This window comes from Strix aluco, chromosome 2 (genome assembly GCF_031877795.1).
Source record: "Strix aluco isolate bStrAlu1 chromosome 2, bStrAlu1.hap1, whole genome shotgun sequence".
In the NCBI taxonomy this organism is placed as follows: domain Eukaryota; kingdom Metazoa; phylum Chordata; class Aves; order Strigiformes; family Strigidae; genus Strix; species Strix aluco.
This window is the reverse complement of record NC_133932.1, coordinates 7425529-7447920: the sequence shown is the minus strand read 5'-3', so window position 1 is coordinate 7447920 and position 22392 is coordinate 7425529. Positions and strand designations below refer to the sequence as shown.

General features: G+C 43.0%; 1 protein-coding gene across 2 annotated transcripts in view; it reads left to right on the top strand.

Moving 5' to 3' along the window:
• Positions 1-3312: 3312 nt before the first annotated feature.
• MAN1A2 (mannosidase alpha class 1A member 2) overlaps positions 3313-22392 on the top strand; it is a 149021-nt gene continuing 129941 nt past the window's right edge. For both annotated transcript variants that reach the window (XM_074809496.1, XM_074809502.1), the window contains exon 1: positions 3313-4178. In XM_074809496.1, the coding sequence (XP_074665597.1) occupies positions 3871-4178 (308 nt within the window). In that variant the 5' untranslated portion in view covers positions 3313-3870. The remainder of the gene's footprint in view (positions 4179-22392) is intronic.

Here is a 22392-nt window from a genome sequence, read left to right as displayed (position 1 = left end):
ACAAAACTTCATCATGGTTTAGACACAGATGCTTTAGCATTTGGAAAGGTCATCATAAACTACAAAACCTAAAGAAATGTCACTTCCTTGCAATGAACTAAACACAAAGAAACATTTTATAAAGAAATTGGAAGCTTCTGCTCAGCCTTTTAAAGCAAAAGAAAAACTGGCAGTTGGCAGAGAAGAGTGAAGCAAAGGGCAAAAAGACTGAAGAACAAAAGTCTTCATGAACTGATCTTTTTTTTCAGACTGCGTGTGAAAGCAATTTAACAAGTGAAGACTTGAACATATTTGAAGATACTACACTTTACCAGATCAAAACTAGAAGACAGCTGAAGTGGCCAGCAGACCAGTTGAAGCCTGTTGATCCTGTAGTAACAACAAAATGTCAGGTTTAGTTGCTGTACTGGTTGGAGTGCATTGTAGTACCATTGATAATACAGCTCTTTTCATATATGCCCTCTCTTTGGTATCTCTGTCACACTCTGGTTCTTTGGTTTTTATCACCTCATGGCAGAGTTTCTCACTTTAATCTGTTTTCTGTTTTTTACTAGTGCAAGATTAGTGAGCAGGGGTCCTCTTTGTTAAAACCAGAGAAGAGGAAGCAAAAATATAAGTTGATGGAAGAGTTTAGCTGGGTGGACAGATGGGAAAGGCCATTATCTCTGATACATTATGCAAAAACATTCATCAAGGTGCGATTCATAGCTTGGATGTGAGGATATAGGGAGTGATCAGATTGGAAGAGTTAGTCTCATGTAAAAGAAGATGGTCTCCTTCACCTTGATCAGTTAACTTCAGGTAACCTGACTGACCCTAAGTGTTTATTAAACTGGATTTTTTTGACCCATCCACACCTGTGCCACTACATTGACCATCAGAGGTTATTTTATTAGCTCAGCTGCTTTCCCTCCCTGGAATGCTCCCAAATTAACCTCTCTTGAGAGCTTAATTTCCATAGTACACCACACTCAGACCAGAACCTGAGTGCTAACCTTCATTAATTCAGCATGTCCAGCTGAACTTGGGACTTTTTTTCACAGGCCAGCCTAATTCCCCAAAGATTCAAAACATTTAAAGCAAAGTATAAGACTGATAACAGACCTAAATGCCTGGTATTACTCTTATCAAACCTCCTATGCTCAGATACCAGCAGCTGCTGTGACTGGGATCAAGGGCACCCCACTCATGGGCACTGGCAGCATTATTGGCAGTGGAAGCCACTCTTGGCTCTGTGCCTGCTCCGTCTGCCTGCAGGACACATGCCTCAACGCTTTCTCTCTCGCTTTCTTTGTGCATTTACACCTGTAGACTGGATTTCTCACCTTTCTGGAGCTCAGCTGGGGGGGGGCCCTGAAGGGAGCTGCTGCCTGCTGCTTCAATTCAGTTCTCATCCTGTCACTCCGACCACAATCTGGGGATGCTGCTTTGCACCTTGGAAGTCCTCTCCAGCCCAGCTAACTTCAGCAGGCTGAACCGACCAGTCCTCTCCCCTGCCTTTCTGTTTCCTTGGCTGGGATTCCGCCTTGTCTGCCAGGTTCGCTAAACACACTCTGTTCTCCATCATCTGGGAGTACTCAAGGCTCCAGTGCTATTGTTAGATCATTAAAAAGTGAAAAGCACCCTACTTTGAAAAGAGCTGCAGGTGTAACTTGTCTCCCAAACTTGTGGACCTGCTTTTGTTCTTTTAACTCCTCTAAATCCGGTTCCTGCAGCTACCTTATCTAGGCCTTTGCTTGACCTTTCCTTTCGCTTTGCATGAAACCCTTTACAGCCCGGGGAACTCTCCCTTATGCATGCATGCAGACAGCAAACTGTGTCTGAGCAGGGTAAACTGATCACATTTAATATTTATAAAGGGTAATGCAGGTGTTTTCTGCCTGTCACTTCATCAACGCCCCTTCTCATTGCTCTTCTGCCTTAACATTCCCACGGGTTTGAAGTGGCTTGGAGAGCTGGACAGCTCACACCACTGAAGAGCTGGCACTATTTCTGGTAGGTCCCCAGCTGTCCCAGGGCAGCTGGCAGTGGCAGGGAGCTCTGCTATCCTGGTCGATGCCCTCCGGTAAACTGCCTGAAAGGAGCCAGCAGTGTGCCCAGGTGGTCAAGAAGGCCAATGGTATCCTGGCTTGTATCAGCACTAGTGTGGCCAGCAGGGATAGGGAAGGGATCTTACCCCTGTACTCGGCACTGGTGAGGCCGCACCTCAATTACTGGGTTCAGTTTTGGGCCCCTCACTACAAAAAGGCCATTGAGTGACTCGAGCGTGTCCAGAGAAGGGCAACGGAGCTGGTGCAGGGTCTGGAGCACAGGTCTGATGGGGAGCGGCTGAGGGAACTGGGGGGGTTTAGTCTGGAGAAGAGGAGGCTGAGGGGAGACCTCATGGCCCTCTACAACTCCCTGAAAGGAGGGTGCAGAGAGGGGGGATGAGTCTCTTGAACCAAGGAACAAGCGATAGGACAAGAGGGAATGGCCTCAAGCTGCGCCAGGGCAGGGTCAGACTGGCTCTTAGGAAGTATTTCTGTCCAGGAGGGGTTGTTAGACTTTGGAATGGGCTGCCCAGGGCAGGGGTGGAGTCCCCATCCCTGGAGGGGTTGAAGACCCAGCTGACCCAGCGCTGAGGGATCTGATGGAGTTGAGAACGGTCAGTGTGAGGTTAATGGTTGGACTGGAGGATCTTCAAGATCTTTTCCAACCTAGATGATTCTGTGATTCTGTGAAAACAACCGCGCCGGGGCCGGCAGCCAGGTGTCCTCGTAGGGTACCGGTACGTGTTACCGTGCTCCCATCAGAGCTCGGGGCAGCTCCCCAGGGAGGCGGCTGTCGTGCCAGACACATTCCGCCCGCACGAGGCCCTATCTTACGAGGTCCCCAGGATGATTACGCGGATCTGGATTAGCCAGGTCTCCGCGATGTTGTCTCAAAAAGCCACCTCATGTTTTGCCGCCCGACCGGCCAACCCTCGCTGGCGCCGCCAACCCGGCGAAGAGCGCGCCCAGGAGCGACACCTGGGCTGCCGCAGCGGTGCGGCGAGACACCGCTTCCCGCAGGGGGGCAACGCCGAGCCGCCGGGGAGGCGGTGGCGGGGAGGCCGAGCTGCCCGGCCCGACCCGCCTATCCCGGCCTGGCCCAGCCCGTCCCTACCCTGGCCGGGCCGCCCGTCCCTCAGGGAACGGCGCGGGCAGGCCCCGCCCCCGCTTCGCCCCTCCCGCCGAAGGGGCGGGGCTCCCCGGCAGCTGCCGCCTGGCGGCCTCGCTTTGCCCAGCGCGCCTGCGCCGCCCGCCGCCGCCGCGCAGGCGCCGTGAGGGCGGGGAGAGGGTCCGGAGTGGAATTGCGGTGGCCGTTCCCGGCGCCGTTCGCCGTTCGCAGCGGGGCGGCGCGGCGGGGATGAGCCTCCGCCCGGCCCGGCTGAAGGGACGCGGGCGGAGGGACGCCGAGCGCCAGGCCGGGCCCTCAGCAGCCCACTCGTCGCTGCCGGCGGAGTCCCGCAGCCGAGCGGCCGCGGAGCTCAGGGAGCGCCGCTGACCGGAGCCGCCCGCTCGGGCCCTGCCGGCCCCGGGGGGAGGGAGGGGGGGCGCACAGGTAGCGGGGCGGCCGCGCCCCGGCCCGAGCCCCCGGGGGGGCGGGGGCCGTTGGGGCGGCCCGGCCCCCCCTCCTCCCCTCCCCTCCCCTCCCCTCCTCCGCGCGGTGGTTCGGCGGGCGAGGGGGGGGACGCGGCCCGGCGCCCGCGGGGAGGATGGTGAAGCCGCCGCCAGCCCCCGCGCCGGGCCAGGAGGCGGTGGAGCCGAGCCGGGCCCGCGGCGCCAGGCCCGCCGCCCGCAGGGGCTGAGGGGATGAGCCGTGCCCCGGCGGGTGGTCGCTAGCGGAAGGATGACCACTCCCGCCCTGCTGCCGCTCTCCGGGCGGAGGCTGCCCCCCCTGAACCTGGGGGCCTCCGCCTTCCCGCACCACAGGGCTACCTTGAGACTCTCCGAAAAATTTATCCTGCTCCTTATTCTTAGTGCCTTCATCACCCTGTGCTTCGGGGCGTTCTTCTTCCTCCCCGACTCCTCGAAGCACAAGCGCTTTGACCTGGGCTTGGAGGATGTGCTCATTCCTCACGTGGACACCAGCAAAGGGGGCAAGAACCTCGGCGGCTTCCTCATCCACGGGCAAGGGCACGACGAGCACCGGCACAGGTAGGTCCCGGTCGGGGTGCGAGGGGGTCCCCCCCTTGGGAGCAGGAAAGGGAGATCCGTTAAAACAGCTCCTTCCAGTACCGCTGTCGCGCCTCTCTCCCGCATCCTCACGTCTTCCCAGCGTGTATCAACTTTGAGCGCTAGCCTGGTGTCCTCCAGCTGCCGTAGGGAGCTGTGTTTTCCTTCCCCCAGTGAATTCAGCCTTCTGGCTAGCGAGGGCTGGGAGGACAAATGTGAGCCCTCCTCCAGTGATTGATTTTTCTCAACTGCTTTCCTGGATCGGTTGTGGAAAGAAAAGGGTTAAGTTATGGCATTTGTGGCAACAGTATAAGCGACTGAAAAACTGCTGTGTCTTTTCTGTCTTTTATGTGCTTACTCAAAACAGCTGCTTGTTGCCGAACAGTGTAGCAAAAACTTTGATCTGACGAAGGCTTCGTGCTGTGACCCAGAGGCTGTCAGCCTATGACGTGCAAGATACAGAACTAATGTAGATGGCACAGTCGCCTTTTCTGGCCCTTAAGATCACTTGTTATGATGTTATTCCAGACAATTGGAGGTGACGGTGGCTAAGTTTCCTTAACTGTGTTTGCCAGTGTAAAGAAATTGGAGACAAAATAGTAGCTAAGAGTAATGAGAGTAAATGTCATGCTGTTGATAGCTTTTTGGGGCCACCTAAAGCTTTGTGCGATGCAAGGCTCTGAACATTCAGGGCTCGGTCATGTGAAGTTAAGCCTTCAAAACTGAGATTAAAAACTTAAATGAGGGTTGTACAGTATGTTTGCTTCTAACATACTGTAATTGCTTAAATCCTACCCTAGTGTCTGGATCACAGTGAAGCTGACTGATCTCTCTTCACTGTCAAAGATGTGTAAAATGTGATGATGATGGGTGGTAAAATATATGCTCTTCCGTACTCAAATTAGTAATACAGTCAAATTTAAAGAAAGGTTACTTATGCTGATAGTGTTCCTTTGGGAGCAGTTTGAAATATATCCTATTGACATGGTACAAGAATTATTTAAAGGTTATTTGTGCTACATTAAAAGGTGAGGGCATAACTGCCTCTTTCTATTCATCTGTTATGAGTTGTAAAGACTACCTGAATACTGTGGTATTTTTCCTTAAGGCATCTTTGCTGTTGGATGTCTTGGGGTACTTATCATGAGCTCTTTCTCCCTAACTGAAAGGGCATGGATGCTTAATATTTAACAAGGACTTCTTTTGTCTAGGATGTTAATCGCTGGTGCGGTTAAATGTTGCACAAAACATAGGTTTAGACGCTCTCTAATACGCTTTTGAAGTTCTCATCTTTCACTGTCCTTTTTTTTTTTTTTTGGTGATCTTATTTCTTAGCTTCTCCAGTCACTGCAGTACATGCAGTCAAAATCGGGTTCTAAAATAGAAGTCAGATTAAACAAAAAGAAGAGTTCAGAAATTCTCAAAATTCTAGCTGTGGCTGTTGTACCTTGTGTTGCCCAGTAGATGGGCTGTAGAAAAAGTTTGTTGATACTGATAGTTTTGGAGTGATGCTCTTGGTTAACCTACTTATGTGGTGCTCCTTTTCAGGTTTCCTCTTTTAAGTGTAATTACTGAGACTACAGCTTTAGTAACAAAGTGCATACCACTTTTATCTGTCACGTGTAGATAAGCAGTAACTTACAACTGTTGGAGCTAAATGCATTTTGCTTGTTTGGGGTCTGCTCTTAAAGTGGCTATCCTGTCATCAGTTAACTCTCCTATGGTTCCTCCATTAGCTGTGAATGTACCTCCCCCTGCTCCCCACCCAAAATTGTCCCTGTCACGTACAGTTTTTTCTGGCTGCCTTTTGAGTTGTTACTTGAGCAAAAATAGCTATTATTCCTGCTGGTTTTAGCCCTGCAAATCATTGGATTCCTCTAAGCATGTCTTAACAACTGAAGAAACCTGCCTGCTTAACCTGCTTGTAAGACACTTGTGTGAATGCCACAATATGCATTGTGACACAAGGTTATGTGCTTTACTTTTGGAGCAACTTTTCTGGCTTATTGCCACATAGTCTTATCAACAGGCTATTTGCTAGCTTGGAGCTCATGTGGTGACTGTTTTTCATAAAGGAGAACACCTATAGCCATTTTCATTGTTGAGTTCCTGCTCCTGTATTGCAGAGACATTGACAGATGGTATTTTGAGAAAGTATAGGGTCTTCAGTAGTGAATTCTAGATTACTTGTTATCTCAGTTTGGGATGGAGACCTTACTATCAAGGAGCAAGTCGAGTGTGAGCTACTCTGTAAGTGTTGGGTTTTGGATGTCATTGAGGAGTTATGGTACAAAAGATCAAGAGAAGTTGACCTACTGGTATTACAAAGGAGAATGTGGTCTAAGATGTGAAGTGTGATGAATTGACAAGCTGTATTTCTAAGATTTGTGGGACTTCAGAAGAAACTGGATCAAAGATCAAAGGTCATTCATCTGAAGTATACACTTGATCACGAAATGACAGATGTTTTGATTTAGTGGCTAAAGTGTTTCTTCTGTGAATGGTGGTATTGACCTCTATCAAATGATAAAAACCACATATTAGTATGCTTCTCCCCTCGTATACAAGCTGTAATATTTTAATGCTCATTTTCTCCTACCCTGTAAATTTTCAGCTTTGTAGAATTTTGAGCTCCTGGAGGATATTCATGTTGCTATCTTCTAGCAAAGTAACAGCAGTGGCATAGGTAGAGGGTTGTCATGCATCCATGCTTTAGTGTTGGGCGTACAAACAATGGTTCTCACTGGACCTTCTCTGTATTCCTCACATTCCTTTCCCACCTCTTTCCCTGCCCCCCCTTGACATTCCTGAGTGTTTTTATTATTATTGTTACAGTGGTTACCCATTGGCGACATTAACTTTACATCTTCCATTAACCGTTAACCTGCTTTTTTACTGCTCCTGCCCCTCTTCCCTTTTCCCCTTCCAGGCAGAAAAAGGGGGGGAAACCTCACTCCCTTCCTGATGGTCTTAAGTATTCATTCAAGAATTACAGTTTCCTTGCCTATTATACAAAGAAAAAACAACTTTCTTATGAGAAGATGGTTAAAATCTAGAATAAAACTGCAATTTATATTTTGGGAAATGCATGGGCTGTCATGCATGTTAATACTAATTTTTAGCTGTTTCATGGGTAAGCTCTTCATGTGCACTTGTAGGATAATGCATGGGGAATGTGTTATTGATGTTGGAAAGGTGTACCACAAAATTTTGCCTCTGGGAGGAGGGAGAGTGGAAAAGACTCGTCCAGGACTTTTGAAGATATTTGCACACATGTGCTTTTAAAAAATCGATTTCGTTTCCCAAAGATGAATTTCTCTCCATTTCAAATAGGATATTGCAGAGATTCTGGAATGAGAGCAGCACAGTTTTGAAGACACATCTTGCCAGACAAACTTACACATCACTCAAAATTTACACGGTTTTAGATAACTGTCACTTCTCCCAGACCTCTGCATCTCCCTTGCCACACAAACACTTGAGGTGTTTCTCCCTACACAGTTACTTTCCAGCTATCTTAGGTATTTTATTATTCAGTACCAGGTCTGAAAGATAACTTTGGAACCTAAACAAAACATTCTTATGGCTTCTTGGCATCTAATGTAAATGAGTGAGAATGCAGATGCCCTGTAATCTCCTTGATTTATCAGATTTTTTAAAAATAAGATTATCTGTAATATGAAAGTTGAGCAGACTTGTTTCTTTAATGATGTGTCAAGCAGATGCTCTTTATATTACTTGACAGAAGTTAAGATCATTTCTGTGGCAAAAGTATATTAATCTTAGAGGCCATGAATAATGTAGTTTTATGAGCTCAAAGCTGCAAAGCCACTTTGTAACAGCACTTGGACTGCTGTTGTGCCAACAATTCAGTCCTTCAGAATTTGCAGAGCTGTATCTTCAGCTGCTAAATTCCCTTGTATTATTTCAAGTCATAATTCCTGCCAGTGCTTAAAAAAACCCACCAACCCTCATGTCATCGGACTGATAGCAGGCGCTGCTGATACAACTGACCACCTCAACTGCCTCGGCCTCTGTGTGTGAGTAGGTGTAGCTCAGTGTTAATCACGCCCTTGACTTTGTTTCTGTGAAGCTAAGGAATATTGACTTCCATGTTATGCAGAGATACATGCTCAGCGGTCTGATATGACCAGTTGTGGGTCAGCAGCTGTATCGCAGTAGTCTAAAAGTGCTCTTTCTTCTGTTGCTCAATTATGGTTGTCTCTGTGGCAGCTGCTGTCTTTGCTCTTAAGAGGTGAAAGTAACAAAAATGATTCTGCAGAGTTTTCAGTCCTGATTTCTTCTTTTAAATCCTGCATATTTTTTCTTTTTAAGAAACATGAAAGGCTTAACATGCTTCTTTTGAATACCTTTATCTTCTCTGGTCTATATGACTTAATTAGCCATAGTAGAAGTGGGCAAAGGAGATAATTTAACCTCTGTTACTCAGTGGAATCAGTGTCTCCTGTCATCCTCTGCCATGCCATCAAGTATAAAAGTGCGTAAAACTCTTTGCTCTTCCTTTCCCACCTTTACTTGAGGCACAGCTCATTAGTGTAATTAAGAGTATTTGCTATTGTGATTCAGAGAACCTGTTTTTTTTCCCCCGAAACATCAGAAGCCACTGTACTGCCTGGGCCCCCACTCCTACTCTGTCCAAATTTTGTTGCATGAAATTGAACCTGTCTTCAGAGTAGACTCCGTAGTCTCTCTGAAATGTGGGCGCTGTGTTTAGACTGAGGTGCTTGATCTAGAAGCAAGGGGGTTTAAGGTGCAGCATTAGGAGATGCAGGTCCTCATGGTGACACCTGTGGAGCTGAAGAGGGCAGGGATGGTACGTTCCAAATCAGGGTTCAGAAATGTCTTGTGTATCTAGGGCAGAGAAGTTGTATCAGTCTTCAGCTGCTGAAGCTATTGAAAGGGCGCTGCCCGTCTTTTTCTGGAGACTTCTCAGCAGGAGTTTTTAGTAGTCATGTGTCATTCTCTATTCTGGACTCTGTTTTGAGAACAGGCTTGAGAAATTATGCTGGTACTTGAAGATTTATGTGGTTTTGATTTCTCTTGACTTCTGGAGTCCCACATTATACCCTTAAACTCAATTTGAATTTCTCCTTAAGTTGTACTGGACTGTGGGAGAGGTGCCCTCTTGTATTATTTCAAAGGTTCTGCTGAAATTAGTGCATTATGTTGTAGGCTGACAAATGCTTTCATCTTCGAATTGCAAAATGCAAATTCTAGACCATCTGTCTAGATGTCCTCCCTCCTCCCCCCCCCATCTGCTGAACAGCCTACATCATATGTAGAGTGCTGCTTTCTTCAAGTTATCTTGCTGTACTCCAGTTTGTCAAAGTATTTCCTGTGTTATGAAAGACAGGAGTCGAGAGCTGGTGTTCTCCGGTTCTTATCCTTTCCAGTTTTTTTTTATTTTAAAAAAAAGTAAGTTTTAACTTGTTGGTTTTCTGCATGATCTATACTTTGTCTACATGCTGGAAAACAATCAGGCGTGGGAAAACTGCAGAAAGTCTGCTGTCTGGATTTAGGCCAGCTAGTGGGTGGGAGGCAATAGCACTTTGGTTCATTTGGAGTTTTGGAGATTAAAATCTCAAAAGAACTTTAGCATAAATGTGGGTTGCTTGATGATGGTAGCAGTGTAGGCAATAGTAAGCAGCATGGCTAGTTGTGGGAATACTGCAATGCAAGAGTTCTCCCATCTTCTGATCCTCTCGGTTTCCTGTAGTAAATACAAACATCTCGATCCTACTCAACTAATTCTGGGTTATGGGGTTTTGCTTCTTTACAACAAATGTATGTAAAACTAATTACAAGTTTGGCAACATCACGTGTTGTATGTGTACATGTTTTCATAACAATTGAACTGAGACTGAATATGAGCAAAGAGGAAAAAATTTTGTAATGCCTTTCTTCTCTTATGTCCTTCCCTAAGAAGCCCATAAAGTCCAAAACATGGTCAGCACTTCTATTGCACCATCCCGCACTTTCATTATTGCAGCTCTCGATGTTGAGAAAAGTGGTCTGATGGGTAGGCAGCTGTTTCTCACAGTAGTTACTCAGGCTAACAAAGTGGGAACTTCAGGGCATGTGTTTAGATATAGCTTGTGGGATTTGTTCTTTTCCCTTCACTTCCACTTGCGGGCTCAAGTGAGTGCTATCAATTCAGTAACTAGATCATCACTTTATTACCAAAATTCAGAGTTCTGCTGCAAGTTAACCGTTTGTGAGCAGAGGAGTGTTCAACAGGCCAACAGGGTAGCAAGGTCAAGAAAGGGGAAAAATAAGTATCTTTCCCCTGCTGCCCCAAACCTTGAAATGAAAAGTCTGAGGGCTCTACACGTCCTGTATGATTGTAACTTTTGCAAAGTGCCTGCATTTACAATGTAGTTATTTACCTCTTATTTGATTGGTATGACTGCTGCTGTTTGTCTTCAAATTCAACAAATAGATTTTACTTTCTCATCTTTTTGTATTGAAAGAGAATACGCTTATTCATTGGGGGGGGGGGGGGAACAACGAAAAGCCTTGAGAACTGCAAAGTTCTTGTAATATATGCTTGCTCATAAAATTTGTAGGCTTTTGATTCCGTTTGTCTTTATGTTGTTGTCTGATCTAGTGTCCCGTACAGAATAAATTATGTAGCTTCATCCATTCACTCAAAGATCTGGAGGTTCTGTATCATTTGTATTACTTAGGATTTGAAGATCTCAAGAAATAAGGCAGACAATTTTCCCTGATAACTTTTGTTCTTGTTTTTTGAGTACCCAACCAGGTACACCGATGTTTCTAAAATTAAAAAAAAAAAAAAAACAAACAAAACTGAGAAGGTAGGTTTTTTATTAACCTTCTTTTCCAAGCTAGAGACTGCTTTTTAAAGGTGTCTTTAGCCTTGTCTCCTAAGCAAAGAAAGTTTATGTGGCTGTGCTGTATGTTCACCTGTAGTGCTCGCTGACCCTGTTCTGTTCTCTGTTCCCTCTTTCTCCCCTGTAACATCTATCAGCAGCAAAGGGTGACCTGTCTAAGTAAGTTTCTCTATCTTGTGCGTATCTCAGTGCTGGGTGAATGAGAAAGACCTGAATTGAATTAGGGACAATGCTGAAGGAAGAATCAGAGCTATGAGCCCAAGAGTCATTTGTAATACTTGGTCTGCTGCTGATCAGTCTGCACAAGTGTAACTGAACCAGCCACAGCATGTGTCCTCTGTTCTTCACTGATCACTGGAGAAGGGTGGCTGGAAACTAAAGCTGTGGCAGGAAAGAGCTGGGTTTTATGGGATGCCAGTAGCAATGAGTGCATTACTGAGGGGGTAGGAAACATTGGGACAGAAGGCTAAAGGCCATTGATGTATGAAATAAGGGGCTATGTTATTTCTGCTCCTTACAGGATTTATTTGCCCAAACACTGAGTCATATTTCTGATTCTGTCTTAATGCCTTCATTTTTTAAAATATTCTTATGATGCAAACCCATGAACTGGATTACCTTGCATTCAGCATTAGTTTCATTAATGTTTTATGTGCTTTCTTACTTGATAGTCACCTCAAATCACCAGAGGATTTTGTAAATGCTTCCTCAACTCCTTGCCATCATGCTGCCATTGAGGCCTCCAATGGACACGTAGCTATATTCCATTATTCTATTTGAGAGTGCAAGTTTGAGGTCTTAAATTGTCTTAACATTATGTAATCTGATCAGTATGGCATGAGCAAAATTACAGCTTCAAGGGAGTGCAGAGGATGAAATTATTTTCTTGCTGTATAAAGATTTAAGAGCTCTTAAATGAGATTACTTTGTGTCTATTAACACTAGCATGCAGAAATGTCAGTTTTCACATTCAATGTGTGCTGCTAGCAACTTGGAAGACTTTTGCAAGATGACATTCATCTCAGCTGAGGTTTAGCACTGTAGGGCAGCAAGGCATTTGAAGCTTCCACAGGCAAGCTGCATAAGTAGTTTCTCCCTCTCAGTAATTTGTTACCATTTTTCTCTGGGACCTGCTGACATGTTTTAACTGCTGAAGTGTACAGTCAGGCCACTTAGGATCAGGTGGCTGTCAGTGGTAAATCAAACTAATCAGTTTTACTTTTTATTGGATCAAATTGAATGTGCTCACAAAGGGTAAGAAAGATATCTTGTCTGTGGGAGCAGCATATCCCTTAAATCTTTCAATGGGAAGGGGAAGATCACATCTGCCATGTTCTTCCTCTGAATACCCCACTGGATAAGTAAATCTGTGCTGAATACACTGGGCTGTACTCATGGTTTAGGTTTGTCTAGTAAGAATAACTTCCATCATGTGCTGTTTCCTCCAGGGGATTTTTCTGGATATGTTGCGATCTTTACAAATGTATTGCATTTTGAGTGCTATTTACTATTTTCCCTATGCAAGTTAAGGAATCTGCTTTTGCTCCAGAATACTTGCATCCTTTCTCTAGTATATTTTTAAAAATCATAATCCAGAGGTGACATTCTGGACTGCAAACTTCCTGCTTGTTTCCATTACTTCTATGAAATAAAATTTGCTCTATGCTTTAAAAACAAACTTGAAAAAACACCTGCCACTCTCTGGGCTTGTTTGAGATGGCAAAACTAGTGGGCAAGATGCTTGTTAGAGAGGAGGCGGGTTATTTTTCTGGATAAGATGCAATATTCTCCTCCCCCTCCCTTCCCCTTTTTATTTTCCCCTCAAAGAGAGAGAAAATTTGGTCCTGAAAAAAATCATAGTGTGAACTAGTTTGAGAACCATGTTTCTAGCGACCTTTTAAATCTCGTTAATCAGGTTTATCTTGGAAACACTGAAGACTGTTTAATTCTAAACTTAATAATTGCAGATGATATGAGCATGTGTCTGTTTTCCCAGTGCTATAATCACACATCCTTAGTTTCCTAAAGGCATCTGTTCTGCTGTCGTTGGCTTCTATTTGAGTGGAAAGTGTTCTCCAAATTATTAAGTAACACATGTATTGAATTCTGAATTGCAATGCACAGTGTTCTGGAGAAGAAAATACTGCAGAGGGGTAAGTGGGCTCTTCTACATCATGGAGTTCTGATGTTATAAAGGGTATTCAAGGAATTCAAATTTCTACTTTTGTGAATAATTCCACCTTCCAGAGACAGTGGAATCCACAGCAGTTAAAATATTTAATGGGTCTGTGAAAAGGCCATTTTCCAGTAAATAGGAAAAATCAAAACAAATGAGAAATAGTGCTATGAATTAAACAAATTTTTAACTTAAGTTTTATCACTATATCTTGCACATTATTTTAACTGGTGGTTACTCTGAACTGTTAAAAATGCTGGTTTAGGTACTTATAAACAGTCAAGTTGGATCTACCAACTGTTATACTTGTTAAGTTGGTCCAGATCAGTGCAGTGAAAAGTTCATAGAGTATGAATGTTACGCCTCTTTCTGTGTGAAATGAATTACTAATTCATATCCCAGGTGATGGAAGGGAACTTAACTCCACTGCAATAACTGAGAATTTTTTTTTTTAGTTTTATATCCTGTCTGGGAATTTCCTCATATTAAGGGACTGATTCCTATGGAAGGATACCAATGGATCCGTATATGTGATCTCTGTAAACTGCTCAGTGAAGTGGATAATCAGTTGTCACTGCTGTCATTTCAGTACGTGCACATGAAACTTTAAAACCAGTGGTTAATGAGGTGACTGATATTCTACTGGAAGTTTTTATAAATAACTTCTGTTATGAACTTGGTTCAGCTTTTTCTGGTAGTGATGTTGATGAACAGAACAACTGGGAATCGTTCAAAGTTGTATTGGTAACCAAAGGAAGCTCTTTTATAAAAACAACACTAAAAAACCTTACCCAAAACAAACAAAAAAACCCTCACCCATCACCCCATCATGCTTGGTATTACTTGATGTGAAAAGCAACAAAACCAAAAAAAAAAAAAAAAAAGATGAGAGGAGAACCTGGAATCTTTCTGGCTGGCTTTTGCCCAGTCCTGTGTTGGCATTGCAGCATTTGATAGCTGCTTACTGACCAGAGTAGGTGATGGGAACAGTTTATTGACTCAGAGTCAAATGTCTAATGGTGACTTTGTTCTTGTGCGTGTTTGTGAAACAACAGAATTTTTGAGGTTGTGTTCACACTACATGTGAGCCCCAGGTTCTTGGTTTGCTCTGGTTTTTATACATCTGTAGTCTTTTGATATGTTTATTTTGGTTTCTATAAATCACTTGAGCACTAATTTTATTCAGATGGATATGCTATTGCAGTTATGCATAGTCGTTTGCTTGACACCCCCTCTCCCCTCTTTAAACATTCTTTTCTCAGAATAGCATCTGGCTGTCACACTACAGTGGGACTAGATCATCCACTCTACTGCTATTACAAAGAAAAATGATGCTTGACATATTCGTGTCAATTTGGCAAGATGCCTGAATCATTATGCTCAATGAAATATGTGACGTTTCAAGTGGTAATGTAACCTGCAGAAACACTTGCAGGAGAATCTTAAGGCACTGCAAAGAAAATGCCACCTTTATGTGGTCTGGGATGTTCAGATACAAATCACCTGATCAATCCCCAGCACAAGATTGTGATTTAATTCATTAAGGTATGCAGTTTTATTCAAAATTTTTTGTACTCTGGAATTTGTTGGTGGTGCTGCCAGGAAAATTTAAAGTTCCTTTTAAACTCAAAAGGAAAAAAACCCAAGGAAATATCTATAGAACTTCCTTTCATACAGTAAGAAGTAAACAAACCAACAACCAGCCCAAAATCCAAATGGTATGTGTAATTTTTGAGTAAGTCGTAATTACTTGCTTGGTTCCCTAGCAAGTTTGTTTTGAACCTTCATGGGTTCATGCTATGGAATTTTCAGAAAAAAGCAAACTTTGTAATAGTGTTAAGTGTTGCAGTAACTAGAAAATATATGGAAGCATAAAAAATGAAAATATTCCTTAAATTTGATACTTAACAAATTTGTTTTTCTATCTGACTTCTGTTACAAGAAAAAAATTCTGAAATTCTGCAACCTTTGCAGACAGTAAGTAGAGTTCTTCCAGGCTGCCTTGAAAAATTGCCTTAAACTGCATCAGCCATAACCTTGCCTCACCAGCTTTCGTGTGGGTTCAATAATGCTTAAAATAGAATGTCTTTTGAGATTTAGAAAGCCTTATATTTACATTAAACTGTTCAAAAACATTTGTGGCAGACGATTTTTGGTTTTATATTTTCAGTTTCTGCTCTACCTCTCCTTTTTGTGGAATTGGTCACTTATTTTTAGCAATTTGACCCCACTCTTTTCAGTTCAGTGCTCCAACAGTTGAAATAACGGGGCTGTGAAGGTGGCAAGTGCTCTTCAATGGTGGTGTAGTCTCAGACATCTCAAACAGTGTCACCAGCTTCTCTATGTGGAGATGGGAAAGCTGGGAGAGAAGGGAGAGATAGGAGGACTTGGGTGGAAGTGTAAACCAGAAGTTTTTCTTAGGTTACTTCATGCCATGCTGTTTTTCAGGTGACAGATAGCCTTTGCCCCAACCTTTCTCCCACAAAGGCTAGGCGTGGTCCTAAAACACCTTGTGGTGAAGAGTGGCTAATATATTGCCTCATCTTCTTTTAACCCATTAAGAATGACGGAACTTTAACCTCTGAGAAGCCAGAGTAAATAAAAGCCTCCATAAAATGTAAGAAATCCTCAAGAAGGGAAGCTACATTAGGCTTTGACAGCCATCTTAAATACCATGTTTTGTGTTCTTTATTTTGTCTCCCATCACTTCTTTCTAGAATCCAAAATGATGATGAGTGAAAGTGATATAATATTTATAGGGAAGGGAATTAAGCTTCCATTTCCTAGTCTGAGTGCTTGATTTTGCAGCATCTTTACTTTAAGGTTCAAAAGAACTTCTAACTAATACAAACTTCCATGCATGACAGCGACTGCAAGGTTATGACCTTCTGCCACAGCATTAATCTTCAGAAATAGGGTCTTTCTCTAAAATTGCTGTGAATATGCGTTTGGCATCTTCTAGCATACACAGAGGTTCTTCAGGCAGGAGATACACAGCAATTATTTGCTGGCTCGTGCAGAGAGCCTAGCCCTTAGGCTATTTACTGAGGATTAATGTGCTTACTGGCTCGATGAGTCCCTGCTGGCCTGGAAGGTGTAAGGTAGGAAAATATCAACCTCTTTTGATTCTTGGAGTGGGTTGATTCTTGATCTTGCCGAGTCAGCATATTCCAAGTCCACTTTTTCTCAGATTTTAAGCCTTTTTGAGTCAATATTTTTCTCTTAAGTTAGTGTCTCAGCAATTTCACTCTTTTGCTTACCTTTTGTGGCTTACAGCTCTGAGAGTATCCTCTCATAACGTCACAGTTTGTGTTTGGTGGAGCTGAGCCCAAGCTTACACTGAACTTTGGGTTGTGAAGGGTTGAATCTCCTGATTTGGTGATCTTGGGACTGCATGCTTGTTTACTCTGGATGAGTATGTTTGAAACTGTTGGGTCTGAACTTCTCAAAATAAGCATGGTTTTATTGCCTACAGCCACTGGAGGAAAGAATTGTGAGTTGTTTTCTAGTTCCAGAGTTGCCATTAGTCAAATCAACAATGTTATCCTGTTTGAGTCATCTCTTTCTTAATGATGTACTGTTATAATATATTTGTTAGGGAAATGACCTCTTTTTCATGAGAGGTAAGGAAGTTGCCATAATCATTGGAGCTAATGAAAAAGATTTTAATTTAATCTTGGAGGAATCAAACATATGACTACAACTGTACATGAGCTGCATCTTGTTGCTGGGAGTTTAGAAAGTTGACTATAGTGGTGGTGGAGAAGGAAGACATTTTGACTTTACATGCTGGATGTATATGTATATGATTGTATTAAGTAAATGAACAGGAAAATAACAGTGTGTACTGTTTTTAAAGCTATCTGAAATATCTAAGATTCTATTGATGAAGACAATTCAAAGATCAGATTGCTGAGACACTTTATATCCCCTTCTCTTCCATTGTTTTAGATTCATGTTCTGGGCTACAGTATTTCTGTGTATTTTCTGTCTTGGTCATGTCAAGAGTAGTTTGTGGCCAACTCTGTTGTTACATACATGTAAAGCCTGTATGTGTGGTCTGTAAAACATTTTAATATTAAAGTATTTCACTGATACTGGAAATAGCACTGATAGCTGTTAATCGACATTTCATTGCTATAGTTGAATCTGTTAACTTTATCATAGGTTTATGAAAAACATCCATGATAGTTCTAGATGTATATACTGGATTTACTACTATACTAGAGTTCTATATGTATATACTACTGAAAGATTGCTCTTTTACTGTATTTCGTTTCACTTCATGTATCCTGACAATATTTTTATTGCAGAACAAAGATCTGCTTAGCAGTTCCCAAAGAATGCCAAGTCATCTTTAGCTGACTTAATTGTAATGTGTAAGAGTAATTTCTACACCACAATTTCTTCTTTCATACTTTTTTTTGCATCCTGTTGCATTTGTCATCGTGATGCTAACAGTCTTACCTTGTTTATGGGTCAGTCATTCCTTAGACTACATGCTGGACTTTACTAACCTGGTTATTTACTCAGTTGGGAAGACATTGCAATTGGGAAGGTGTCTTTTTTCAGGGTGAAGCTTATCACTCATATTCTCTGCAGTTTGTTCATATATGAGGAAATTCCACTGCACAATTTATGGTAACGATACCTACATCCTTGAAGATACTCAGAAACTGTCTGGACATGGTCCTGGGGAACCAGCTCTAGGTGGCCCTGCTTGAGCAGGGGAGTTAGACCAGATGACCTCCAGAAGTCCCTTCCCACCTCAACCTTTCTGTGATGAGGACTATACTCTTCTGACATGCAAAAAGCTGCTTTCCATATTCATAAATGCACTGAGTAGTGTGAGCCTTGCATTGTTACATTTTTTGGGGTGGGTAGTTACTGATCCAGTGTTGCTTTTCTGGCCTTTTTTAAAAAGAAAAAAAACCCAATGCCTAATTACCTGTCTCTTGAACCAAAATTGTGTAGTTTATTAGCAGGGTGGATTATTTTAATGTGGAAACTTATTAAAAGCACCTTGAAGGCTAAATAATTTGTCACACAGTTGTCTTTCATCCTCTGCTTTATTGACAAGATTAAAGAACTTTGGGAGTAATGAGATACAGTTTTGCTCTGCAGAACAGCGCAGATTAGACTATATGTCATGATTTCCAGGTATTTTGTTGCTCTATCTTTAGTTACTGTTTTGGCTGAGTTGCCAAGTAGAGAGGTATAAAGCTTTGCTGTTCTTTCATTCTAACCAGTCCCAGCGGAGTTGTATGGGAGAACTACTTTTATTTCTATTTTAATTAATCCAATATTACTGTTAAAAGTACATCCACACTGCAGTCTGTGCCCTCTTACATGAAATAATTTTGAATCACAGTGTAAGTGCTGGGTTTTTTCCCCTGAAGTAAGGATGGACTGTGTTTAACAACAGAACATTGCCTGCGGCTCCTGTCCTGTCTGGGTTTTTTCTCATGACATGTTACGAAATACCTTCTGAAAACTATTGATATTCTTAGACAGAGTTCAAATCAATTTATTTTTTTCCTGTTGTTGCCCCATAACTCTTCCACTTTCTGTGAAGCAGGACTACATTTTTAACTGCTGCCATAGAGAGGGAAGGGAGTGCTGGTGACTGGTGTGATCCTGCCAATCCTGTGGTGCAAGGAGCTGATCTGTGTCTTTCTGGCAAGTCAAATGCTGCTCCCGTGCCCCAGCAAGGCTAACTGACTAGCACTGTATTAGCCAGGTGGGTTGTGCATAACTGTTGCTTGGTGGCAAGAGGAGCAAGTCAAGAGAAATTGCTCTAGACCTGTATTTGGATTAAGCTGCACACCTGTAGTAGTATTGTTCCCCTGTAATGAAGAGCCTGTATCAGTCATATGGTAGACCCCAGTGTTTTCCCCCTCCTCCTCCTCGTCAAGCTCTTTGCCATACAACATTTTAGTGCATGGCATACAGCGCCGTGCATGTTGACTACTATTCTTATTTGAAATGCATTGATATACAGGTATCAATTTACCATATAGCTATATGGTAACAGTTAGAGGTGGAGGAAGAAGATAAAGCTGAGCAGTCAGCATGCATGAACTTCCAATAGTATATTTAAAGCACTGTTGCTTCTGGGATGTGCAAAGCAACTCTGGCTGGGTGAGTAAAATAGCATTATGGAAATGTGGTAGCTTGTGTTGACAGAACATCTGTGCGAGGGTAGGCACTTCCTTAGAGCTCTGTAGGACCTGCCAGAGGGTTTCCCGTGCAGATAAGTCTAGTACCATCTGGTTACCTGAAAGTTTGCCATCTCCGAGTCTGTATTATACGCTATTTGCTACTTTCACTTTGCAATAGCCTTTCTCTCTTTATGTGTATTTCTGCTGTCAACTTATTTTATATTTGAACAACTGAGGACTTTTACACTAAGACCATGCTAATATCATGGCTGTTGTTTTAAATGGCTAACTTTCACCAGCAGCTTTTCTTCAGTTGGTGAGAGTCTTGGGGTTTACTGCTGAAGATCAGTCTGCCAAGAAGACCTGTGATGTAAATGGAGGGAGCTACCATACTTACTTTTGAACACAGACATCAGAAAGAGGACATTGCTTCAGTTAATATAATTCTCATTTTTCCAGTATAGGGGGTGGGAAGAGGGCGAAAAGTATCTGATTAGGAACAGGAACCTGGAGGGGGATATTGAGCCAGGACTAGCAGAGGGCCTTGGTGGTGGGGAGGAGCAGCGATTAATTTCTTTGGGAGCTGGAGATGGGAACTGTACATGGAGCAAAATAAAAGGGGTGGGATGACTGTGAAATAGTGCCTTTCACTTTCTTCCCCTTTTTTCCTAAGTAGAAAAAGATCAGTGTTGTCTGAGGCATAAGAAGAGGTAGGCATTGGCTGAGTGAGATATTGAAGACTAATCAGAGTGGCCTTGGGGAGAGGAGACATTTGAAGCAAGTTGGTGCTTGGTAAGGCCTAAATAAAATTTAGGATGGTAGGGAGTGACTCTTATCTGATGGAGGAAGCAGTATCATTGGGATAAACTAGAGGAGAGGAAACCCTATGGCTGGGTAAGGGAATAGAGGTGATGGTAGGGGAAGGAATGACTGTGGTTAATGGCTGTGTGAGTTTGTGTGCAGAAAACATGCTCCTTATAGCTTGGGCTCTAATTTAACATCCCTGAAGATGCAGCTCTGTAACACTTGAAGCTCATGTCCCGTTCTGCTGTGTCCCCAGCCATTTAATCTTGTCCATATCCTTGCCCCAACAGCAGTGCTTGGGCAGTCAGCCAGTTAGGAGACCTGATTTGGCCTGAAATGATCAGTGATTTCTCAGCTGGTTCAGCTCACCACTGACTGACTGGCTTGTTGCCCAGTCTCCTGAGTACAGGCATAAGGAGTAAGGGAGCTTGCTTTTGGAGGGCAACTAAGGCTCTGAAACGTAAAGAATCATTTGCACAGAGATGGTGACCAACACAAGGAATATAGAGTTACAATATCCTTTATTACATAAACTAATATTGCAACTGTTATTGTTGATTATATTATTAATGCTGCAGTCATACACAACCAATCTCTTTAACCTAATAAGACAACAGTGTGTGTGGACATACAAGCATCCTTCACATGGTAGTGACTTCTTTCTGCAGAACCATCAGTGACTCACTGGATTAACACCAGTGAAGTTGTGTTCCTGCGCACTATCTGGCTGGTAATCAGGAGAGGGTCCCATGCTGATGGTGAGCAGCAATTACTCATCCAGGGATATTCTCTTACAAATCCACACTTCTCTACCTTGGGCATACAGTGAAGGCAATGTCATCTCCTCTGAGTTTGTCAGAAGAACTTCCCAAAGCTTGACCTGCCACGGCTTGTGCTTGCATTAGTGATCTCTGCTCTTAAGTGTGTGGGTTGTCCAGGCAGTTCATTTATCTCACCGTGATTTTATCCAATAGTTTCCAGCAGATCCTTGTCTTATTACTGTTGGCTTTGACTGTTTACCTCAGAGCTCTACAGTTAGTTTCATTTCTTGTTATACCTTAAACCTGCAATTTATGCATTTGTCTCTGGCGGGCTCTGTTAAGGGAAGGCTGTGTGGATTCATCTGTGAAGGAAAGATTGCTCCTGCTTCTTTACCGATGTTAGCTTTGGCTGTCAACTGACGCCACCGTCAGCTAATTCAGGGAGCTAACTGCATGCAAAAAACCTCAGAACAAACAAATGCCTAGGAGAGAACTACCAAGCCCCCAGATAGACTCCCTGGGGTCTTAGTAGACTACGAAGACCCTCAGTCAGTTCACCAGCCACTGACAAGTGCCAGAGCTGGTGCAAGGTTGAGTGGGACCTTTCACTTGGCAGTAGCTAGGTATTAATCACCTTAAATATAATGTGAAACTGTAACTGGAGTACCCTTTTTTTCCTGCTGCAAGCTGATATGTGTGAAACCCTGTCAAGGTATTTTTCTCTTCCTCTGTTCTTGACCTACATAGTAACTGATAGCAGGAGGCTGTCATCTTCTGTTAGCTCAAATGGTGGAGTCCCTTATGGATGTAACGCTTCAGCCCTACCATTTTGAATCACTAGGATGTTAAAATGATTCTAATAGTTTTTAGTGATTGCTGCTTCTTAGTTTCCTCGAAAAACAGCCCCCTACCCCGAAGCACGGTTCTAGACAGCAAATGTCTTTTGGCACCCTATTTTTCTTTTTTGGTGTCCCAAGCTCTGTTCTTAAGGTTGCTTACTTGACATTTTCAGAAGTCAGCCAAATATTACTGCTCACAGTTGGTGTTTTTTCTGATTGTTATTTGAAACTAAGTAAAACTTTCAAGCCCTGTTCTTAACAAAATAAAATCAAGTTAATTATATAAAAGTGGGTTAATAGAGGCATTTGCTTGTTAACTGTGTTGCCTCAAAAGTTTTCTTGGTCTATTTTATGGTTTGTTTGGTCTTTTTTCAAAACAAGAGTAGACCAGGAATACATTCTTTCTACTATTGTTCTTCGTGGACTCACGTTTAGTGTGGGGGTTTTTTGGTGGTGTTTTGGGTTGTTTTTTTTTTTTTGCAAATTCTTTTTAAGTGATGTCCCCTCTTGTAGTAGTAGACTGGACATAATATTTAAGAGCTTGATGCTGTGTAATGGGAGCGTTCTGGTTTCTTTTATT